This window comes from Lycorma delicatula, chromosome 1 (genome assembly GCF_047948215.1).
Source record: "Lycorma delicatula isolate Av1 chromosome 1, ASM4794821v1, whole genome shotgun sequence".
Classification (NCBI taxonomy): Eukaryota; Metazoa; Arthropoda; class Insecta; order Hemiptera; family Fulgoridae; genus Lycorma; species Lycorma delicatula.
In genome coordinates this window covers 270,416,266-270,441,400 of record NC_134455.1, presented here as the reverse complement: position 1 = coordinate 270,441,400, position 25,135 = coordinate 270,416,266, and the positions used below count along the sequence as shown (strand labels likewise).

The following is a 25,135-nucleotide window of genomic DNA, read 5'->3' as shown; positions in this document are numbered from 1 at the left end:
TTTTTACATATAATAATTTCAATTAAGATCTTAATTCCCTTATTTTGCTTTAAAGATAAAAATAACTCGGTTTTAACTAACTTTCCTATTGTATCTCTTCATGTATCCATTCTGAAATCAGAACAGAGCCTGCTACACAAGTATTGAATAACAATTCTTAGAAATGCAACTGAATTAGTCTATTCTAGTAAGTGGGTAGAACTTTATCTAGTACCACTTTTCATTATCAATAAGCACATAGTTCCACACAGATGTTTAAAATATCTTTTTTCATTAATTTCAAAATCTGTGTTTGATGATAGCTAATTTTGGCAAGAAAGCTTGCTTTTCTTGTGCTGTTTATGACCTCTTTATTTAAAGAAATGTCCAAATATTAAGTATTTTAAAAGTAATTTTTAGTTTAAGATGAAAAAAAATGTGTTTATACATTTCTTCTGTCCTTGAGTTTTTACTAAATAATTGAATTTTTCCTTGAGATTTTTTATTGCAGTTTCTTTATAAAAATAGTAAATAAAAAACAACAGCGATAGATACACTTTTTTCCAACTTAATTCTGAATAAATTATTGGTTACCATTTTCTCCTGTTTCTCTTAATTTGGAAATTTAACAATTAATTTTCCCTAAATTTAGTTTTTAAATCAGGAAACTCACTCCTTTAGAATTGATGACAGCAACTGACAATGAAATTTCACAATGATGTTAAAACAAATTGTACTGATCACATTAAAGTGTCATTAACTTTTTGTAATACAGAGATTCAGTACGTACCATTAAATATGTGTCAAGATTATTTGGAGTCTACATTCTCATCATCATGTACCATTATTTCAAACATTTTCTTATCGGTTAACTTAGGCCTACATATATTTTTTTAAATTATGAACTTTTATCAAATTAACTATGGCTAAACAGAAATACCGCGTGTTTCAAGGTGAATATCAGGATTTTAAATTTATATATTTTCATTGATGAATTATATATGAAATGAAAGAGCAACTCACACATTTTTTCCTATTAGTGTTCAATGTGGCCGTGTGGCCATTCATCACATGGCACACATCCAGCTGACAGGAGAGTTCATCTCACACTTTAATCAGCAAGTCTGAAGTAATTGATAATTTAGCTACTTCAGCAATTTGTCTCAAGTTGGGTAGGTCAGCTGGTAACAGTGGCATGCACACACACTTGATCCTTCACAAACCCTCAAACAAAAAAATTGCATGGGGGCCCTGTCTTCTGGTCCCCGGTGACCAATCCAGTGGTCAGGGAGAATTTCATTCAACCAATCACATTCAGTGTTATGCCAGTGAGGAGGTGCACCATCTCGCTGCTAAATAAAGTTCTATGATTTGCATTGCAGTTGACCTTGCTTCCAAAAAAAATAACAGCCCGTAAACTTGCTGTTAGAATACGGCAAAAAAACATCTAGTTTTGCAAAATTTCGTTCACACTGCAATATTTTGTGAGGAATTTCTGATCCCCAGAAATACACATTATGAATAATTTCTTTTCCATTAACATGAAATGTTGATTTGTCACTGAATATGAAATTATAAAGAAAGTTTTCATTGTCACGGAGTTGTAGGCGTTTCCTTAAAACCCTCCACAAAGATGTCACTGGAATTGCTAATTCGTGGCTAGCCTTCCAAACGGATTTAGTAGGAATACACACAAACGACACTCTACACATTCAACATTGTCTTCAGACACACTAGGTCATCCTGCATTCTTTGCTTTACAGATACAGTCAGTGGTTTCACATTGTTTATACCATCTACGAATGTTATTGTCATTTGGGGAATCACAAAAGAATTTCAAAGGAAATGCATGTTGAATGGTAATTACAGATTCACACTTCGCAAACTAAAAAAAAATAAGCTATTAAAAAATAGCTATTAGTGCTTTCAAACAACTTATGAGCTTGGACACAGCTAAAACTGTTTGAGTTGCTTTTTCATTTCATATATAATTAATCTACGTATGTGAAACTTCAAAAATATTACATAGCTTTAAAACCCTGATATTCATTTTGAAACAAATGGTATAATTCTTGGAAATTTAATTGTTTAAAAGTATAAGATCCGGTTTTCTTGAAGGAAAAAATGATACTTTCCTGTTTTAATTTTCAGACATATTATAACTAGAGTATCTTGTTTACTTACAGTAATTTTGAAAAATCCTGCACTTTTGATCTTTTATAAAAAATAAAGAAAGAGGACATCAGACTTCAAAATTCATATACAGGGTCTCTAGAACTATGTTAAGAAGTGGTATTAAACATTAAAATATTAGAACTTATGTAGTTGTGCAAAAATTGAAATTTCTGCATTCTAGATGCTCTGGTTCAAAGGTTATTTTAGAGCATAACTGTACAAAATAGGAGTATGATGCACATAACTTAATATGCAGTAATTTTTGTGTAAAATACAATGGTTTTTGTTTCAAGTCTCTAAATCTGTTAGTTTCCAAGACACTGGAAAACCACAATGTTACAAAATGGTGTATGGGGCATTGTAAAATTTAACTTAGCACAAAGTAAAAAAAAAAAAAACTAAATATGGAGAATGAATGAACAAAAAATTACAAAAATCAAAAATGGTTATGCTACCACCATTGGGTGACTTGACACCTGACATGGATTGATCAGTTACCCAAATGTTATGTATTGAGTCTTGTAATATGGATATGGAAGAGTGAAGCAGCATGGGATGCTCAGAAACTGGATTGATTGAGACTTTTGAAATGTGGGTATGAAAAAAATAAAATGGTTAGTGAAGAAGTAATAAATAGGATTAAAGAAGAAAGATGAAGTACACTTACGTGGGAAATTCATGAAAGAAGATGACTAGGAAGATGACAAAAGAAAAGAAAAGATGATTAGGTGTGGTTAGAGGAAGTGGAATCTTGACAACTGCATTGGAGAGTCTGTAGAAGAAAGGGAGTAAGGAAGAAGAATGAAGCTAATAATGAGATGAAGATTGAAAAATACAAGGGTGCAAAGGAGAAGACTTGAGAAAGAAATGGATGGAGACAGCGTTGGCGTAAGGGATCTGGCACCAGGCAGAATACCAGATCATGATGATAAGAAATGTAGTTTGTAAATTTGGTTAATTTTTTTTTGGTAAATTTGGTAACAGAAAAAAAGCAGAGTAGAAATTCAAGCAAAATTATATATACCTTTTTCCCTCTATCGTGCATCATTCTTTCAGTGTCTTTTAGCATTTCTTGACGCCATAAATCAAAGAAATAATCTGGATCTGTGTAAAACTTAAGCCCATCTTTACCATCCTCCCTAAGGAACAAAATTAAAGATATAATTATCTACAAACATGTTATCAACTAAAACACAAAAAAAATCAGATGTAAAATAATTCTTCTGAAATCTTCCTAAAAAGGCAATTAATTTTTTATTTTATTTCAACAAATTTGGTTTTCCTTTCATTTGTAAAGTTCTGGGTTTGAATCCTGGTCAGGCACAGCATTTTTCATATACTACAAAACTTTCATTCTGTATTTTCATGCAGCTTTGAGCTAAAAGAATGCAAATGCAGTTAACAGAACTGATCTGTGGCTTGATTTTTATAACATTTCAGTAAAAGTAATCAAATTAATAATCTTGTTAATACTTACAAGTGTTATAACAATACACATAGAATAATATTTCCCATCCCAAATGTATGTATTTCACCAATGCAGTAAATTTTCTGATCTTAATGATACATTAAATTTTTTCAAGGTACTTCTTCCATGATTATTTTGATAAAAGAAATTACATATTTAAAATTTCATGAGTCTAGATAATAAAATTTTAATTTAAACAAGCCAGCATTACTTAAACTGTAATCATATTCAAAATGTTTACAAGCAATTTTACAAATTCAATTATAGTTAATTTAACAAAGTAAAACGGCATTTTTAAATTAAAGTTTTATATCAATTTTAATATTATCTTTTTATCAAACTTAAAGAAGATTCTGTTTCTACATTCTCATTTTTTATACTGGATTCAACTGTTTTTTTTTTATTCTTTAATCTTATACATTCAAATGCAAACATAAATTTTGTTTTTTGTTTGTGAAAAACAAAATTTCCTATCATGTCAGCCATAACATAAAATGGCTGACATGATAGGAAATTCCATACTTACAACTATTAAGAGACTTAACATTTCTTTCTAAGTTATAATAAATATTTATAATAATAATAAAAAATAATTTGAAGTATGAATCTTGAGAGAATGAGATCAACATAAGAAATAGCTGAAAAATGGTTTCTCCCTTTAATCATAAAATGTATGATATATCTGTTTAGTGGCACTTGTTTAAAGTGACACTTGATTAATTCTAAGAGCAATCAATATAGACAAGTTCTGCAATGTTTACTATAAAATATGTATTTAAAAACTATAAGAATTATATATAAAACAATTTATAATACTCAGTGTAAATAATTATAACTCAACCACCATGTACAACACTTTCATTAATTTATACTTATAGAAGCATTCCTCTGATTTAGAAATATGGTTAATAATGAGTTTACTGTGTACAGAGAATTTGAATAAAATTAATATGTGGGTTTATATTACTGTGTTAAATTACTGTGCATTTATTGGATCAAGTAAACTGGCCCAAAATATAAGACATAACAGAAAATTTAATAATGTCAAAATGTTCATATTGTGAAACATTTTTTAATGTTTCACATTAAACAGTGTCTGTGTACTGTACATATAAAAAAGTCCTGCAAATAATTGCTAAGATACATATTTAATTTTCCTATGTTCTAGCATTTTATATGAAACTAAAAACTATATAAATGGGGTTTTACTTCATCAGCTTTATTTAAATTGTGGTAATTTTCTTAATGATTATTTTAATAAAACTTATGAACAAATTCATTTTAACTGGACTTAGTAATTAAAAAATTTAAATCATAGTGATGTGTGCTATTTCTTCACTTGAAATAGTTACTAATGGGCCCCAGAGCCTCTTTTGATGTACAATAATTTTTAATTTATATTACATACTCCGAATGGACTTTACAAAAAAGTAATAAGACAAAAAATTAAATTCACTTCCTTTTGGTGTAACTGTTTTTAATTTACATATTCAAAATGAAATATAGAAAAGAAAATCAAGCAATGAAAATTAAAGCAAATTTTAAAAGAATGTTTTAAAAATGTTATACAGGAGTTTTCCTTACTTCATCTTGCAGCTTTTCCAACAAAAGAATTAAATGATTTAATAAAATCATACTGTTTATGACAAATGCTTTTTGTACAGGGTTCACTGAACCCATTGATTTGGGTAATCATTGTAGGTTTTCTGGAAATTTACCTCCTTTGAGAACTTGAGAGTGAAACTACTTTACTAACAAAATTTACAAACATAGCAGTCATAAAATATGACTTCTACATGTCTTCTCCAATCATCTCTTATATAAACGAGAATGTCCTGTCTGATTCACTGACTCATAATCAACGTACAACCAAAACTATTATAGGTAGGGACTTGAAATTTTCAGGGTACCTTTGTATCTTTAAGTAGGTGAGCATTAACAAAGGATTTTGTGAAATTTTGATTTTAAGGGGTTCAAATTGATAAAAAACTACATTTCATGTTAACAGCACTATCTGTTGGACATAACAGTAACATATGCTATACTAAATATTTTACGATTCCATTGCAATCTTTCCAATATGTGTGTCCGCTACAAACTAAAAAAAACTACTGGACCAATTTACGCATGAAGAAGAAGGGAGAAAGGGAAAAATCAGAAAAGGGAAATAGGGAAAAATAAAAAAAGGTAAAAGGGAAGAAGGGGAAAATGAAAAAAGGGGAAAAGGAAAAACAGGAAAAGGTAATGGAAAGGAAAAAAAGAAAAGAAGAGAGAGGAAGGGGATTAAATAAATTTAATTAAAAATAAAAAAGTTAGAATATGTAAAGCAAATAATTGAAGATATCAGATGCAAAAAAAATTGGTTGAGATTAAAAGTGTAAAGCATGGAAATGAAGTAATTCATTACATCTGTCAAATAAGTAATATTAATACATCGTGTGAGCGCGCAGAACGACAGCATGAGTGTGTGAGTGCTCCAGAAGAATGCTGTTAAATTTTACAGCTGTATTTCTGTTTAAAATAATAAAAAGTTCATAATAAACATGTGTCTGAAAAAGACACATTTTAAAATTAGGAATAACAAAGAATTTTACCATGATTTCTGCTTAGTGGCAAAATGAACCTATACCGAAATTCATAGAAAACTGGGGAAGAAGAGAGAAAGGGAAATAAAGGAAAAATTGAAAAAGGTAAAAGGAAAGGGGGTAAAAAAGGAAGAAGGGGAATGGAAAAAGGGGAAGGGGAATGGAAAAGAGAAAAAATAAAAGAGGAATGGGAAAGGTAAATGGTTAAAAAAAAGGGGGAAAGGGAAGAAACAGAAAGAGGAAGGGAGAGCAAAGCGAGCCATGTCCCTCTGATTGTGATGCAAAGCCGCAATGGGGATGCTAGATTTGGGTCTGTAATACATTTTTTGTTTATCTTAAAAGCATTGCGAGTGAAGCTACATCTATATTGTGGGCGAAGTCGCAACAGGGTATGCTAGTAATATATAAATTTAACTACTTTTTACAATATTTTACGCCCTCTATTGTAATTAATAGAATTATTGGTTTTTAAATTATTAGTTTACTTCTTTGACTAAATAGTACCATTTATTATAAAATAACTGTAAACTGACAATCTTGATAATCATTTTTGCTTCTTATATTAAGAGGAATGATTTTTTGCAAGTCTTCATCAATTCATGAAATCTAATTCATGAATTGATAAGCTATTACTACACATGTCTGTTATAGGAAATATTTTTCTACAGGTTTTTTTATTTACATGTTCATATATTACTTTTTCTCTTGTCAACATTTTTTACAGTATTTAAGATGTTCTTCTACATTGAACTCAACAACCAGATAGATATTGTCAATTAAATTCGGTTCAGGATGGCAGGGGTTGAAAAGGAGTGAACTCCTGAAAAAGATAACTTATTACCTTTTTGAACATTATTCATAAAGAAAAACGAGTATTTGACATTTTTTGCCTGTTTTATTATCACAAAATTGGATAGAAGAGCAGTTGAAGATATGCAGTGAGTAAACACTAAGTGTACAATTAATAATAAATATTAACTGCATTGTTGATGAAAATGGTCATTTAATTTATGCTATCAAATCAGTAATTAAATTTTAGAAAAACTGTAGACACATAGTGCACAGAAGTCTACCTGGGAATGTCTGAAGTACTACTGGCACTGCTAATAGTACAGTAAATACAATTATCTTATGATAGTATAACATGACAGGATGTTGTTGGTAGCTAAAAAACCCTGTTGCATTAAGTGTGTCAGAAAAGTAGATCTTCCGTTTTAGTTAAGAAAGAAGGATGTTGCACCGCTACAATGATTTTTGAAAATAATATTGCTTTAATTTTTTTTTTTTAATTTCATGTTATATTGGTATCGTGTGTTCAAAACAATTCAAACTTCAAAAGTGATTTTTTTGGACAACACCACACCACTTACCTTCAAATCAGATTACATTCTGGGTTACTGTAAAATTTAAGTACTAAAGTGAAATTACCTTTTATTTTTTTTGTTACAAAGTTTTCAAAGAAAAGTTTGGTATTAATTTCAGTCACATGGTGGGAGTGGGGGTGAAAATGAATTTTCTTTAAGTTTTGAGATGTGAGGAGTACGAAAATACCATTCATTTAAATTGGGGTTTCTTTATATATAAAGACCTACGTATAAAATTTTATGGCTCAAAAATCTCCAAAACTGCTAGATCAATTTTATTGAAATTTAGTTTGCTGTGGATCTTCCCCATTATCTGTCATCACTGAATTAAATTATACGCTACAGCTCCATTTAAATATGCATTAAATATTACGCTAATTATTTTTAAACATATTGTATAATTAAACATTATATTTAAAATTATAACAATTACAATACAGAAAAAAAAGCAAAATAATTACTTTACATATAAAATAAAAACAGGAGTAAAAAATATTTTAGAAATATACAATAAAAATATTTTTGACAAAAAACCCCCTTGGAGCACTTATTTAATGAGTTAAAATTGTATTGCTTTTAACAGACTTTTCATAATTTTTGAGAGGTTATAACTTTTTCATTAGTACAGTACAGAACACATATATATTTTTTTTTCATAAGCATCTACACATCTTGCAGTGCCATAACGCTGCAAGTTGTACAAATTTTGAAATTTTTTATCAAAATCAAGAGTTATTTGAAGCCAAAATTTGAATTTTTTTAAAAAGATTAGTTTTCAAAAATTCATAAAAATTTATAGGTAAGTATATCAGTATTAATATTATTTATGGTAAAACTACTAACATATACCTACTTATAAAAAAATAATTCAAACTGTGTATACAATCCCTGCTTCATGAAAAAAATTACCAAAAGTGAAATTCCACCGTTTTTCATATTAAACTTTATTGGTAATCTTCTCATGGAAAGAGAGATAGGTAAACAAACCACTGGATCACTCTTTTACCTTGAGAAAATATGAAAAAAATTGCTTTTTGTTTCATCCTTCTAGGACCAATAGTTTTGTAGTTAGATTTTTCTGTAAATCTATCAATCACAAAAATAGGTGTCCACACCGTAACAAAAAAAGCAGTCACAGGTAAACTGCTTAAATAAAAAATTTAAGGTGTCAGGACCTCAAAACTACATTTTTTAAGGTCCTGACACATGTAGGAAACAAGTGGGTAAGTTTCAATTTTTTTTTGAATTGGTCAAGCAACCACCCTTGAGTCACTTCAAATGGATTGATCCAGAAACAGATTAGATTACAAACAGATCTAAAATAGATCAGGATAATTTTACCTTGCTAAATACATAAGTACAGGCTACAGTCAGACATAGAACTTTTGATGGATCTAAAAGATACAGAAATCAGTCTGCTGAGTTTTACTTCAATACCCAACAAGGAAAGAAATGACTTGTATGTCGTCAGTTATTTGAAGATGTAGTGACACCCTTTGGAAAAACCAGAATTACTGGTATTGTAAAGCATTATTTTACAGCAGGCCCACCAGCTAAGGAAACTACAGAGGTGATATGGTAAAAGACAAAATTTCCTCACGAAAGACAGAGTAAGGTTCTACTTCAATAATCTACAAGCCAGAGAAAGCCATTATGGTCGCAATAAAAGTGTACAAATCGCTCTGTCATCAGAGCTGAAAGGTATTCGCCATCTTCATAAGATGTACAATGGTTGTGTACAAGAGTCTTTGCTAATTAATTTTTCTGTGTTTTCTGGAATATTTAATTCTGAGTTTAATATAGGATGATTTAATAACCCTAGAGTGGATGTTTATACATGTGAATTTCTTTGTAACTAAATTAAAAATGCAAGAGCAAAGGAAGGTGATAAGATTTAAAACTAACCTCTATTTACACAAAAAATGAAACAAAACATTTTACAAAATCATTAGAAGCAGAAGTGAAGATTCAAATACACTTGTGGTTGCATTTGATCTCCAAGTGCAAGTTTTGCCTAAACTTGCAATACAAGAGGCATCATACTATTTTCATCAAATAAGCCTGTACAATTTAGCAATTTTGTGATGTTTCAAACAATAAAAATTATTCGTATTCATGGGCAGAAAATCAGTCCGAAAGAGGAGCAAATGAAATCTCTAGTAGTGTCATTATTTGGTAAATGTACCTAAACTTGAAAATTTGGAAAATATTAATCAATTTTATTTGCTTGTGATGGATATGGTAGGCAAAATAAAAATTATTTAATGCTAACAATGATTCAGTCTTGGGTTTTCAAGCTGCCCAAGCACTATCACATCCATCACTATGCTTTACCTTATAAGAGGCCACGCGACATTGTTTGGAAGGATTCAAAACGATGTCAAATCAGTATAAACTATAATCCTTCCTGAAGATTATCACAGTGTGTTCAGAAAACACATCAACTCACTATTTACCTATCCTGTTAACTGGCAAGTAAATGAATGGAAATCTAGATATAAGTTCTATAAACCACTTTCCTCATTGGCAGAGGATTGTTTTTCAAAAATTACAGAATAACGTCAGTATTGAAGTACGTAATGAACAATACTATTCATGTAATAAGACAAAAGCCGTATAACTTTTAAAACCACAGTCTCAACATACCAGAGTGTTGTACCACCTGCTAGTGAAACAACAAGGCCAACACCAGAACTGAAAATTCGTGAAAAACCTTTTCAATAAATTGGGCTTAGATACTGACAGTGATCCTTCTATCCAGTTTTACAAAATATTACGTTGTCACTGTTTTATGAATCATCAGCAGCAGATTCGGCTTTGAACTGTTACTCTATTCACTGGTGTTTTTTCTTAACATTTAGGAATGAGATTTATTTGTTTAATTTTGTTTAGTGTTATTTCTTGTAACTACTGTAGCAAATTTTGTTCTTGCTATTTCAAATGAAAGGACTATGATTTTTCCATTTTTCTTTTTTTGCAGTGTTTCTTCAAACTTTCAAGTAAGTAAACTTGTACTGTATCCTGTTTAAGTTTCATATTTTTTATCAACTAGCTAACAATTTATTCAAAATAATTTATAACAATTTTTACCTAAAAAATATTTTGTTAGAAAAAAGTTATATCCAAAATTTAAGTCAAAACAAGTTAAATCCAAAATTTAAATTAGCATTACATTGTAGGCTATTACTTTTTCAGTCTCAAAATTTGAATTAAAACTCTTACGATAATAATTTAACTAATTGTTTAAAAAATTTTTCTTTGACCATTTTGTAGGGTAAGTTTTCTGCTCCTCATGAAAATATAATAAAATAGATATAACTTGTTTTGAATCTAAACTCTTCATATATGCTCCATTATAATAATAATAATAATATACACATACACACAAGATCTATCCGGGAAGTAATGTCATACATTTTATTGTCAAGCAACTGGCTGGACGCCTGATAACCTCCTCAAATGTCTCGTATGAAAGAACTTTTGCAAACAGACCGTTGAATGAGTGTTCGTTTAATAGCTGACATGTTAAATAATCCAAAAACTATTGTCCACGAGATTGTGACAAAAATTTACACATGATTAAAGTGTGCACAAAGCTTGTCCCACGAATTTTGACCAGGCCAGCCTCCATGGCACGAGTGGTACCGTCTTGGCCTTTCATTTGGAGGTCTTGGGTTCGATTCCTGGTCAGGCATGGCATTTTCACACATGCTACAAATCATTCATCTTCATCCTCTGAAGAATGCCTAACGGTGGATCTGGAGGTTAAATAAAAAAAAATTTTACCGATGATCAAAAATCTTGCAGGGTGGAAATTTGTCAAGACATTTTGGAAGTATGTGAAAATTATCCTCACTTATTGGACAATGTAATCTCAGGTGATGAAATGTGGATATTCCAGAACCCGAAACAGAGGTACAGTGCCGAGTGGCACACCTCGGCGTCCCCTCCCCCCAAGAAGGTTCGAATGAACAAATCAAAGATAAAGACTCTGCTCATCTGTTTTCTGACATTAGGTGGATCGTCCACCGTGAGTTTATACCACCCAGGACAACCGTTAACTCTAAATTTTACACAGAAAATTTTTTTTCATGCTTGTAGTCTTGGTGACATTACTTTCTCAACAGACCTTGTATCTGTATATGCAACGACCAACTGGCAGCTACATTACAATGGTCATCCAGATGGTGTAGTGGTTAACATGCCGAATTATGGACCACCTGGCGGCTTAAGTTCACAACCATCCAGTGGTAATATTAGTGATTTCTTTTATTAGAAATCTTTTACATATTAAAATTTATAAATCAAAATATCCCAATCATTTTTCTACAATTTTTTATAAGAAAATGTGCCGAACAATATATTTTCTGTTTTATTATGAACTTGTTCTTAATTGCTTTGTTACCTCTATTAGTTAATAGAGAAATACTTAGCAGAGTAATCTGACTTATAACTGATTTCTTAGAGATATCTATGACAGTTCCACATTCTCTCAAAAGAACTTCCTGAAATTAAATAATGCAAAATAATGCAGTGTTCAAAAAGTATATATATAGTTATTTAGTTTATACTGGTTTCTTGTAGTAATTCATGAATTATACAATTAACACAAAAAATTAATATAGTATGGAAAGTGAAATAAGGGTTCATTCTTTTGTAGGTATTTCATACCTACAAGTTTTAATTCAAGTAAAAATGATGTATTTCTGCAGTCTCAAGTTTTTTTAAAGTTATTAATGAAAAAATCTCTCATTAGGCAGAAAGGTAATTGTTAAAGCAGAAAAAATTTAGATATATTCTAAATTAAATAAAAATTACAAACATTCTTTCTTTATCAGATTAAAATATGCTATATTAACTTATAAAGAACATACACATGAATGAGAAAACAAAAATGGTAACTATAATTCCAAGTTATTAAAATTTAGCACAGATTTATCTCAATATTTTTTAACAGCAAAACATTTGTTTACAATTCAACAAAAATTTAAACATAAAAAGTCTACGTACTTATACCTCTCTGCAGGAGAGTTGGGCTAAGAATTCAATTAAATTTCTTGTTGGTCGTCCAGACATACCACTCTTGACATAAACAGAAGAGTCTCCTTTTGTTACAGAGACATTACAACAGTCAATATGTATCCAATCAACACCCTCAGGAACAAACATTTTAAGAAATGCAGCAGATTTACAAGCTCCACCTCCCACACCTTTAGTAACTTTGTTGGAAAAATCACCAGTTTTAGCTTCTGTATAACTTTCAAAATAAGACCACAAAGGAAATCTCCAGATTCTATCTCCTGTATGAATACTAGCAATACGCATCATTTCATAGAGACTGTCATTGTTACTGAAAACTCCACTAGCTGTTTCACCCATCGCTCCGACCATATCTGGGGCGATTGTTCCAATGTTCAAAATGAATTTAGGATTGTATTCCCGAGCAAAGCCTAATGTATCAGCATGCAATATAAGACCTTCAGATGCAGTATTTTCGACCAATATTGTTTTTCCATTATATGATCTAATTATATCACCTGGTTTATAAGCAGATGCACCTGGTAAGTTTGCACAAAGAGGCAGTAGACCTAATACATTGATTGGAAGCTTTAATGCAGCAATAGCACGAAATGTTGCAACAACAGCTGCAGCTCCTAACATATCTCCTCGACCATGCAGTATATGTTTATTATTTTTCAAGCAGATTCCACCGCTGTTGAAAGTAGTTCCTTTACCTATCACAACCACTGGACTGACACATGGGTCACAACCTTCATAAAGAATTTCAAGAAATACTGGTGGTTCACATGATCCTCTAGCTACAGCCAAAAACCCATTTAGGTTTCTTAACCTAGCCCAATTTTTCATTCTTACATTTACACTGATACCATACTTAGCAAGCATTTCTATAGTAGTCTGAGCAAATATACATGGAGTTAGGTTATTTCCAGGAGTTTCTTGCAAAAGACGTGTAAGATTTTGTGCAGCAGCTTTATGAAGTCCAATTTTCCAACCAGTAAAATCACAGGAATCAAATAATTCTACTTTTTTAATATATTTTCTGTGGCGTACATCTCTGAGTTCTTGATAAAGCCATGATGCCAAACAGGCTCCTTCAGCAGCAGATTCGGCATGATCAAAACTTTCCACAAATATTTTTGGAACTGCAAGATCTTCTAAAGCTCTAACACCTACAGCTGCAGCGATTCTAATGGCTTCTTTTTTTTCATCTAACTGTTCAACTGGATTATAACCATAAGATTCATCACCTAATCCAACTATTGCTACAGCAATGAATTTTTTATGCAGCCCATAAAACACTTTTGCTTTTCCTAATCTTGGTACTGGCTTCGCAATTCTTAGAAGTTGTGTAATCCTTCCTCCATACAAAGTATCAAATCTTTCTGCAGATGCTGTCAATCTGAAGTATGAGTCAGTCGTATCATAATCAAATGTATGAACTCCTAAAACTAATCCAGCTTTTTCTCCACAACTCAATACTTCTTTAAATGAATTTTGAACTTTACCTGTGCTTAAATGTCTACTCTCACGGATATTGACCTGGAACTTGAGTACCCTTTGTAAAGATCGAATCTTAAAGATTCGAATCTTTTGTAGGCCCAACATGGCTCAATGAATAAATGTGACTGTTCAATTAATTAATAAAGAATTTATGTAGAAAAAACCAAATTTATTTTAAAAATACACACTGAAAATTTTGATGAACATGAATTTATTCACTGAACAACCATGGAGGTTTTACAGTTCATATCAGATATTTATATCTGAGTGTAATGAACAGTTGCTAAGTGACAACATTTTCTAACAATTGATATGTTAATTTATCACTAATTGTAAAACAATGTCAAGATCTGTTCAAAGAAATTTCTTTACAATGTGTCAAGATGAAAAATTAAAATATAAAATTTTTAATTCTATAAATAAATGATGATTCTGTATGAATGTATTGCTAAAATAAAATTAGTGAGAAATAAAATATAACAAGTTACATAAGAGAGTATTTCTGAACTATTTTATTATTCCCATGTTGCCAAAATTATATGTCAATGAACTAAAGTACATTCAACAGTTTTAAGTATTACATCAGCTAGTAAACAGATGTTTGATAAATTTATTTATAATAACTACAAAAAGAAACAAATTCACAAACAATGATTAAAGAAAATAAAAATAATTGCATTCTCTTCAGAAAGAACAATTTGTGATACTCAGTGAAAAAGGTCTCTCATAAGATTGATGATTTGTTACTTAAGGGAAGACTTATCATTTATCATGTAGAAAATCCACAATAATATGTTAAATGCAATTTAAGAAGTAGGATCAATAATATAACAGCATAAAACTTACATTATTTCTAAAAAAAAAATGCACTCTTGATACAGTAAGATAGACATACCTATATGGATTTAATTTATCAAGAGGTGGAGGCTTGTCACAAAGCTTGTATGTTTCTAGCATGGCGGTAGGCATAGTATCTCTGGAAACCACCTTTTGATCAAATATTACCGAACTTTTAAATGCTTTTCTCATATGAATGTCTTGCAACGACACTAAAAGAAAAAGAAATGTTATTAATAATACATAATATTGAAAAAAATTCACCACTGCAAAAAAGGAAAAACTGAGACCACCAATCACTTAACCTTCATCAAACCATTCATTTTGCTTCAGTTTTTGGATTATATTTTTCATTTTTTCAATCAGAAAAAATATAAGGAATTACATATTTTTTCTCTAATATATGCTCTAATATTTTCTCTAAAATTAATTATTATAAATTAAGATCTTATTTAAGTGGAAAAGATTGCATAATAAAAGTAACAAAGGTGTACCACAAGTTTGCATGTGTGTAGAAACCAAAACAATAAAAGATATCTATCTAAAAGGGGAAGCCACTCTTTTGACAGTTGTTTAAGGCTGCAAACTGATTGAAGGTCAATTTTTTAATAATATTTACCAGTTTCCCAAAATCCATAGTCTCTCACATTCTGAAATTTTTTCCTTAAGCCTTTTTAAAATTTGGATTTTTTCTTTTACATAAATTTATAAACTTTTTAACTTCTAAACACTTATAGTCTGCTCTGAATTGACCTTATTGTACAAAGTAAGGCAGCCAAAACTCCGCTTTCCCTAAATCTTTTACATTCACAATCAATCAATTTCATTTTTCCAGGCTTTTTAACTTCCACTCTATTTACATTTTTATTTCCACCTGCATCCTGTACCATATTTAAAATTATACTTAATATAACTTTTCAACCTTCATTAACATCCATCAACAATGCACAACCACCAAGTTTTAATGTAAGAGCAATTTTATACCTATCCTCATTCTTTTTTTAACCATATTAACATTGTTAGATGGTTTAGAACTGGCTCATCTTACTTTCCTGATCCTTTAATTCTAATACCTAAACTAATTGGCATATGTCTGAAAATCCCACTTGTCTATAATATCTATAGTATAATATCATAGTATAGTCTATAATATTTTTTCTTCTCCCCCAACCAGCCTCAGTGTAATATTAAGAATATTCATAGAGGAGTCACTCCTTTTTAGGTTCAAGTCTACACACTGCTTTGTTCTCATTTAAGAATGACTTGTCAACTTCAAACAATTACTGTTTCAATAAGACAATGGTTCTTGCCCTCAATTTTATTAGTTACATTACTATACTGAAACAGAAATGAAATATTAGACACAAATATCACATAACAGATTCTATGTTGTTAATATTTCATAAACAATAAAAGGCAGATTACAAGCACCATGATGTACAATTAGTAATGCTGAAGCACAATCAAATACTTGATTTACAATACACTTGATTGATGAATACAATAACCATTTTGCTCTCACTGAAAAATTATTTTACTACTTTTAACTTAAAATCCTTTAAATTTAATTTTCATAATAAACGAACGCTGTACAGTGGGTACTATCAACATCTGACTCAAATTACAAGATGCTACTGGAGAATATATTTTAATTAAAAAATTTTCAAAATTTTTGAAAATATAACTAGGAATTAAATCATAAATTGCGGATCTATCAATCAAAATAACACAGTTTTAGAAAAAAACTACTATTTAAAAAAAAAACATTTTTCAGAAAATTATAAAAAATTCTGAGAACTTATTACTGGAAATCAGATCTTACAGGAGATGAAGTGGAAAAAATGAACTATATGGGAAAAGGCACTGATTCAAGCACCTAATAAAGATTGAGATTAATATAAAAAAAGAACATTATTTTTTATTATTTGTATTTACAGTTAGTATCTAATATGATTTTTAATATCATGTTGTTAAAAAAAAAAATAATAATAATATTTGATAACAAAAATATATAATGTTTATATAATTATTCTTTAATACACTGTTTCACTTTCTGTAATGCATCATACATCTAATTTTAACTGCTGATTTTCTTTTCAAATAAATAAGTCATATTTTTAGGTTTACTTTTGATATCTCTTATTGTTTTACTGTATGCTACCACTGTTAGTTAAAATAATTTTTATATATCTTCTATCAAAACTCCTCAGTTAATTATTTATTAAATATAAAAGGATTTTGTATGCCATATTGTTATATTGTCAGAATTTTTATGCCATATGACAATATGGCATAAAACAATTTAAAAACCTATTAAAATAATATTTACTGAAGGTAATTTTCTCTGAAAATAATTAACTGTTTTTACTTCTTTGTACGAAATAAAGGAAGTATTATGATTGTGGAAAATTTCAGTTTTCAGATTTCAACGGAAATATCCATTTTGACTATTTTGTGTGACATATGTATGTATGTATCTCGCATAACTCAAAAACAATTAACAATAGAATGTTGAAATTTAGGACTGTGGTAACATCAAGTTGTGCACCTCCCCTTTTGATTGCAATTGACTGGCCCAAAAGTGTCGAAAAAAGGCCAAAACCCAAAAAATTAGGATTTTGAACTTTTTCTTAACTGCAGTAATAAGCCCTCATTGAGAGCTTTTCAATGATATCATAAGTGGTACTTATTTTCATTGATTCCAGAGTTACAGCCAAATAAAATTTAAATTATTGGAATATTTGGATCTTACAAGGTGATGGGACATCAGTTCGAATCAGACTTCATATACATATATTTTTTTAACTTTTTTTTTTAAATTTAAATATATTGATTTATTAATAATTATTAACTTCTGAAAAAGTTTTATGATAAATAATAATTCAATAATAACAATAAGAAAAAAATTAAAAAAAATCAGACATTGGCAAAATAAAATTTCATGAACTTTTACATTTTAATTCAAAGTTTTTACAAAGGTTTAAAAACTAATATAAAATGCTGATACAGACATCACAAAAAAAGTAATGCAATGTGGTTTACACCACAATGGAATTGTGTAACTGTCCACTTTACTGAAGAATTGAAGGACCGTAACTCACTTTCAAATAAAACAGGTTTAAATGAAGTGGAGAAAAAAATGTGTATATGTAATTTAATAGACGTACAAGTTAGTCATGTGGTGTCCACATCAGATTTTTTACTTATGTGTAATATGTCATAAATACACATGACTACTTTGTAAATTAAAGTATATGTATTCTATTTTCTAATGCTGTGTATCTACATTTGGGATAAATTTATGTCAACTGTCAACAACAAACACAATATTGTTATCACAGGAAACGTAAGATGTACAAGGTCTGCCTGTCAGTGTGACAACAGTGGGGAAAATATTCCTGTTATTTTCTTCCAGTTTTGTCAATAATTCTCTCTCCAGCTCTGTTTTGTCAATATATCTCCCATTATTATCACTCCAGAAACAGTTTTATAAATGTGTATGAAAAAACTTACAGTAGTCATAACAGCTAACTCAGCACTACAACTTACTGTAACAGTTATTCCAGCCATTTGATTGTTTCCAAACATTTCATAGTTTTTTTTGTGATTCTACAAAAGAAAATTCAGTAAAACTTTCTCATTTTTGGCAGCAAGAATATTATTTTCTTAACTATTTGAAGAAAATAAATTTGATAATGCGTAGTCCTGTAATATCTTAAAAGATATAATAGGTTCACACTTGAAATTCTTTCTTGAAATAGAAAAGTACTTTCCCTCAGTGACTGCAGTCACTGAAGGAACAATTAGTACAGTTGGTCTGATAAACAACTTGAAACAAAGAGGTAATTTAAGCATTTAGAAATCAGCTGAAAATCAATAAAACAAGATATTGTTACTTGTATATGTTAAGAAGGGTTTCAATACTTATAAATGGGTTAAAACATTTTAAAGAAAATCAGATTGGAAAATCAAATTCAGAATTTTAAGGTAAGTATGCGTACATAATGAAATATGAAAGTCTAACAACACACACTTACAGAAACATTAGAAAAGTATTCCTCCTTATGGCAAGATTTCATTAATGCATCTAATTTTTTCAGATGTTTGATGGGATTCTTATGTGGGATACACTCAAAATTGGATGAGACAAGAAATAAATATGTAATTTGTTTCAATGTATCTGACATTTTTTTTTACAAGACAATGTTATAATTTTGTCTATACTTTAAATTGTAATCTGTGGCACCAAAAGTTACTTTTTGCATAAAAAAATAATAAGGCAATTTGATCATAGTAATATCTAAACAGCTAGCCAAATCGCAAGTGACTTGGATAAAATTTGGATAAACCATCCATACAATAGATAAAATGAAAGTGTAATTAACATCTAATACAAATTTATGATTGTCTTGGATATAAATTTAAAATTAATTAATTAATATTATGAGTAATTAGTTTTACCTTCTTCAACATTGCTATCAAGTTGGGTTACTTTGATAGCAAGTCTATCAATACGAGCTTGTAAACTGTTAGCTCGTGCTGCCAGCACATGGGCATCTCTTGCTAACTCCCCAAAAAGATCTTCAGCATGTTTACTCAAACTGGACAACTGTCGAACTGCATTAGCTAAAGTCCCATTGGTGGCTGCCTCTAGCTCTGAAGGCAGAGGAAAATCCTCTGGGATAGTACCTCGAGCCACATAAACTGGCTCAACAACTCGTTTTGGCAGTGGCATACTCCACCTTCACGCCACCATCTGTAACAAATCAATAAAAAAATTTCAATTAATTTAATTTCTAATGAGATTGCTTTAGACTGTTTATCTAAGTTGAGTGTATTTGTGCTTGGCAAGTTTCCATCTAATGAAAATAAAAATAACACAGTATTGTAGTCTATTCTTTTTCACAACCATTAAGTTTGGAACAGCGAATGTGTTCCAAGTTGTTTGCGAATGTGAAGTTGGAACAGTTCAAACAGCGAATGTGTTTGGTTGAAAATTTATAAAAAAGATATTATCCGTTAGGATTAACAAAAAAATTTTTGACTTTTCTTTTTACTTAATGGTACAGTGGTCTAATGGCAACACAATCCTTTATTATGGAAAAAATAATACACACTTTTATATTTGTACAATTATTTAGTTACTGAAGAAAATAAAGATCTGTTAAAATAGTTTTTTTTTAAAATAAATTTAGCAAACTCTAAAAGAGGGATATGTATAATTTTAAAAATGAAATACACCTTTTCTTTCATAAAACAATCACAAGCTTTGAAAAATATATTTACTTATAAAAAAAATATCATCAAATTCACATTTGTCCAAGATTTAGACGTAATACATTAAATGTAAAATGAATAAATTATTATTTATTAAATGACAATGAAATGAATGCAACTTTGGCAATTAGACCCTTGTTTCATCTTACTGTGATTTTTCTTATTCTAGTAGTAAAGAATTGTTCACTTTGCTGTCTGAAAGATTCTTGGTGCCATATAAAAACTACCATGAGAACCAAACAAAAAAATTCTGATGGTGTGGGATTGAAACACCTCTTCACCCAACTTTTAAACAGCTTCCTCACTCTTTTGAGCAGTATGGAGGGGAGGCATTATCAAACAGAAAAATTACATGTTTTGAGAGAGAACCAGGAAGTTTCCTTCTTACTGGAAGTTTAATTTTAATTTTCTAGGATGTTATAATGGAACTTACAGATGATTGTTCATTGTTCTTACAAATAAATGTAATAAATTTATAATCCCAAAATACCATTAACATCATCATTTTGCTGGCTGATGAGTAGGTTTTTTTCCTAGTGGGTGAACTCGGATGTTTCAATTCCATATGATATTAGGATTGAATAAAATGATGAATCCAAGCTCTATCACAAGTTATTATGCTAAATTTTAGGAATTTCCAAAATTTTTATGCTTTGGTCCTTGCGAATGATATCATTAATGTGATTTCACAAAGCATCAGTCAAAACTTAAACCAACCTCCACTACAATCAAAATTAGCAACACTTATTCTGTCTGTTTAACTAATAAGAATTTGCACAGTTAATGTACTTGTTACTATACTGTTTTAACATCTGAAGTGAATTTTTGGCCAGTTTTACACCTTCAGTAAATAAAAATTTTACACAACACACCCATTTTAAGTAATACATTCAAGCGGAACCAACATTTTCAAATAAACAAAAGAGGTTATAATAATGGAAATTCTTTTCAAATAGGTTATATTTTCTATGTCAGAAGTGCCAACTTGAATCTCAGACAGTTTCAGTTTATTTGATAAAATAGGTTTCCTCTGTTGCAATTTGTCTTTTTAATTACAATGACCCTCATAGATTCAATTTCAAATTTTATGTCCACCCACTTTTATTTTGTAGATGTTTAAAGTTCAAAATTTCAGAAAACTGCATTGCCATTTCCCTTCCATGGCAATAGTAATTTAACTAAGAATTATAGATAATAAATTCTTATTAACTGCTTTTCACACAAAAACAGCAGATGTCAACAATGTTGCAATTTTTTTTGTCTGATTATTTTCTTCAAAAAGAATTTTTTTTTTAAATATACAGACAACAGCATTATTTTCAGCAGTGCAGATTCTAGGTAAATATGTAATTAAGTAGCATAACATTAAAAGTAAAATCTGTGTGTACCCTGGAGTAAGTCTAGACTCGTGAAAGATTACACTTTTGCAGATTCCAATTGCCTACATCATCAAGCTAGACAACTCTACTGGTGAGCTACTGACACTTAAGCTGTAATAATGGGATTCCTGACAAGGAAAACAAAATTTATTCATGATCTCAATTTTTATTACATATTATTATTAAACTACCTGTTATGTAAATACAATTAAGTGAAATAATACTGACTATGAATATCCCAGAGTAATCTAACAAACAGGTCAAAACAATTGTTACTAGAGCAGGAGATGAAGAGAAGAAGACATGATTCAAAAAAAAAAAGTGTGACAGCCTGTACCTGATGCTTTTTATTTTGTATGTTGGAATTGAAGGAAAATTTAAAATATTGAATAACTGATCAAAAAGAGAAAAAACAGATATTATTTGCTGATGGCACTACTTTCTGTTATAAACAAAAAATTAGCCAGAAGAAATCTGAATACACGGACAGCTAATTAAGAAGAAGGTTATGAAAATAAGACAAGGTTAATGACACGAGACAGAAAGGTAGATAATAAAGAATTAATGTTAAGATAAAAGAATACAATATATTATAATTTGCAGAATTTTTTAATTTAAGTTAGTAAAATAAAAATGAGAATAATGAAATAACAAATAAGGAAAATATCAAAAGCAAACTGACATGTGCAAGGAGGGCTTTCATGGAAAAACATTCTGCTAATAATAACCATAGATTCAAGAATTAGAAGACATTCTTGGAAATATTATTATCAAGTAGTGAGTGCTTTATGTTGAACAATGGTCAAGGGATAAAACTGAGGCCTTTAAATTTAGAACTAAAGAGTGAAAAGGTGACAGACATAAAGAATTGGTGACAGCTTGAGATTGGTGAATAAAATCAATGAACAAAGCCATTACTTGATGAAAATCCACATTAACAAAGGAAAATAAACGAATATATTATTTGAATTTCGCAAAATTAACTAAAAAAAACCCTAACAGTTATGCGGTACATAGTACCTTCCTTAGGTGCTACAAACAGAAATATCTGTTTTTTTGTAAACCCTGAAGAAGGTACTGTAAACTGAAAAAGCTGTTATGGTTTTATTTTTGTTAATTTTGTAAAAACAAACATTATTTTATTTTATACGTGAATACAAATGAAAACGGGAAAAGCTGAACCTTGCAAAATTCTTAAAACAGAATTAGTAATAAAGCAGTTTTTGTAGGGCAAGTATCTGCACTACAAAAAGGAAAAAAATATTATATAAGGCTATGTGTTTTGGGTACTACTCTGATATGTAGATGTTTGCAGTTATTACATTTTTTAAGAGTGTAAGAGATGGTAATACAGAAGATTTTTGAAGGTTAAACATTTACATCAGCAGCAGATAAGCCGACCACTTTATAGTTTGTTACTATTTTATCATTTTTTGATATTATCCTGTGTGACTGACTAATGATTTTACTGATCCAATTTCTCCATTACAGCTAAATAACAAAAATTTTTCATTTTTTGCTGTTCAGTTAGAATTCACATTTACACCAGATAAATTTAATAAAAATATATAACTCGATATAAATAAAGAAAAAGTCCTGTTAATAAGGCATTTTAATAATTATTTTTAAATAAGACCAGTCAACTTCACTGTAAAAAATGGAACTATGCTACAAACACACACAAGATGAAAGAGTAGTGATAGTAGGATTCTTTTATATTAAATCTCTTTGAATGCTAGAATCTTTTTGCCCCAAATTATCAAAAAATATTATGGTTTTAACAAAACATTTTTAATAATGCAGATTGTATTTTATCTATATTTACTAAGTTATTACATAAATGATATAGAACAGTTTTCAACAAAATAATGATTTTGACACCCTCATGTAAATATTTTGTATATCTAAAAAAAAATCGATTTTGAAGAATCAAAATTAGATTTCCACATGATATAATTCATACAGATCATGATTTCTTTAAATTAAAAGTTAATAATGTTTTCCAAGCATCACTGAGCGCAAAACCACAAACAAGAAAACTTAAGTCATATCTGAACACAATAAATTCCAAACCAGAAAAATGATTAAATAGCTAAGAGTGCTGAGTTAAATAGCAAATATATAAACAAAATAATACTATGCAGCTAAAATTGAATAACCAATTTTAATGATTATAATACTAATCTTAATTTTTTTATAACCATTAATCATTAGGTTTTTATTTTTTACAATGAACTGCGTTACTCTGTTTTTAATAAAACTTCACAACTAGGATGATTAAAAAGAATGATAAATATTAAGAGAATTATTCATAAAAATTAAAAACCTCATGACTAACAAATTCAAAAACAGTTAAATAATAAGGCCTCACAACTAACTTTGTTAAGGAAACTATTTTAACATGAGTTTTACTAAATTTCAAATGCATTACTGTTGGGTTGGCCATGTTTATAAAATGTCTAGTATGAACACTAAATTTTATAAAACAGGCACTCATCAACCTTTTCTCATTCTAAGGAGAAAATTTTAAATAGACAGAAAATCATGCAAAATGCTTAGTTTATGTGTATTATTTAAGTGCAATTTTTACCATTACATGGGCCAAATTTAAGTTAGGGTATAATACAACTACTATTTATTTATTATACTATTAGTTATGAATGTATAATGCAATTAATTTAATCCACACAAGTTTATTTATTTGGTTTTATGTCGCGATTTTTAACAATATTTCTTGTCAACAGTATACATAAACACCAATTTTTTATGTGAAAAATCAGCGCAGAAAACACGATTCGCGACATTTGCATCCAAGTAAATTTATTCGGCGATCGCCAAACAAGGAGCGCGATTCGATTATCTAGGGCATTTTAAATTTCTAAAGAAAGGTCTTGGAAAGCCGTTAGTAAAAAATATAAAATCAAAAATGAAAATATAAAAAAAAAAATAAGTTTTGAGGCCAATTTATGGAATCGATAATTAGAAACAATTCACGACGCACAGGTTCTGTTGTAATTTACATAATCTCGATACAAAAAAAAAATTATTATCCTATAAATATTAATAATATAATTATTAGATTACCTTATAACACTACATATTTGTTTCAAATAAATTATTAAGTTCTAATATAATACATTTATCATCGTCCTTGGACTTTGTTAACTGACACAAAAAGGAAGGATGCAGATTAGTCAATTGCAGCAATTTTTAAAAATACTGATAACGATGATGATGAATAAATAAATGATCGCCGGAAGGGATCGAACTAGAAGATTCACACTAGACGATCGAACACGAAAAACGTTCAATTATGATGGCCACAATGGAACACGAAGCCAAAACGCAAGATTGTTGCTATGGTTTAAAAGTGGGTACACATCACCACGCATAAAGAAGGGCGAACGAAGAGTTAGATCTTTCTTCACTTATACAGAAAATATACTTCATTGATATTAATTTTACAGGCGTTATTCAAATATATTAATGAAACCTGCCAAGTACAGTTTCGTTTTAATTGGTATTTAAACTTAACCCACCGAGTTGGTC

General features: G+C 29.5%; 1 protein-coding gene across 4 annotated transcripts in view; it reads right to left on the bottom strand.

Moving 5' to 3' along the window:
• Positions 1-25,135, bottom strand: part of SCAR (wiskott-Aldrich syndrome protein family member 3 SCAR) — a 76,777-nt gene that overhangs the window by 28,569 nt on the left and 23,073 nt on the right. For all 4 annotated transcript variants that reach the window (XM_075377336.1, XM_075377362.1, XM_075377354.1 and 1 more), the window contains exons 2-4: positions 19,392-19,686; positions 14,989-15,142; positions 3,179-3,293 (exon numbers count right to left, since the gene is read on the bottom strand). In XM_075377336.1, coding sequence (XP_075233451.1) covers positions 3,179-3,293; positions 14,989-15,142; positions 19,392-19,665 — 543 coding nt within the window. In that variant the 5' untranslated portion in view covers positions 19,666-19,686. The remainder of the gene's footprint in view (positions 1-3,178; positions 3,294-14,988; positions 15,143-19,391; positions 19,687-25,135) is intronic.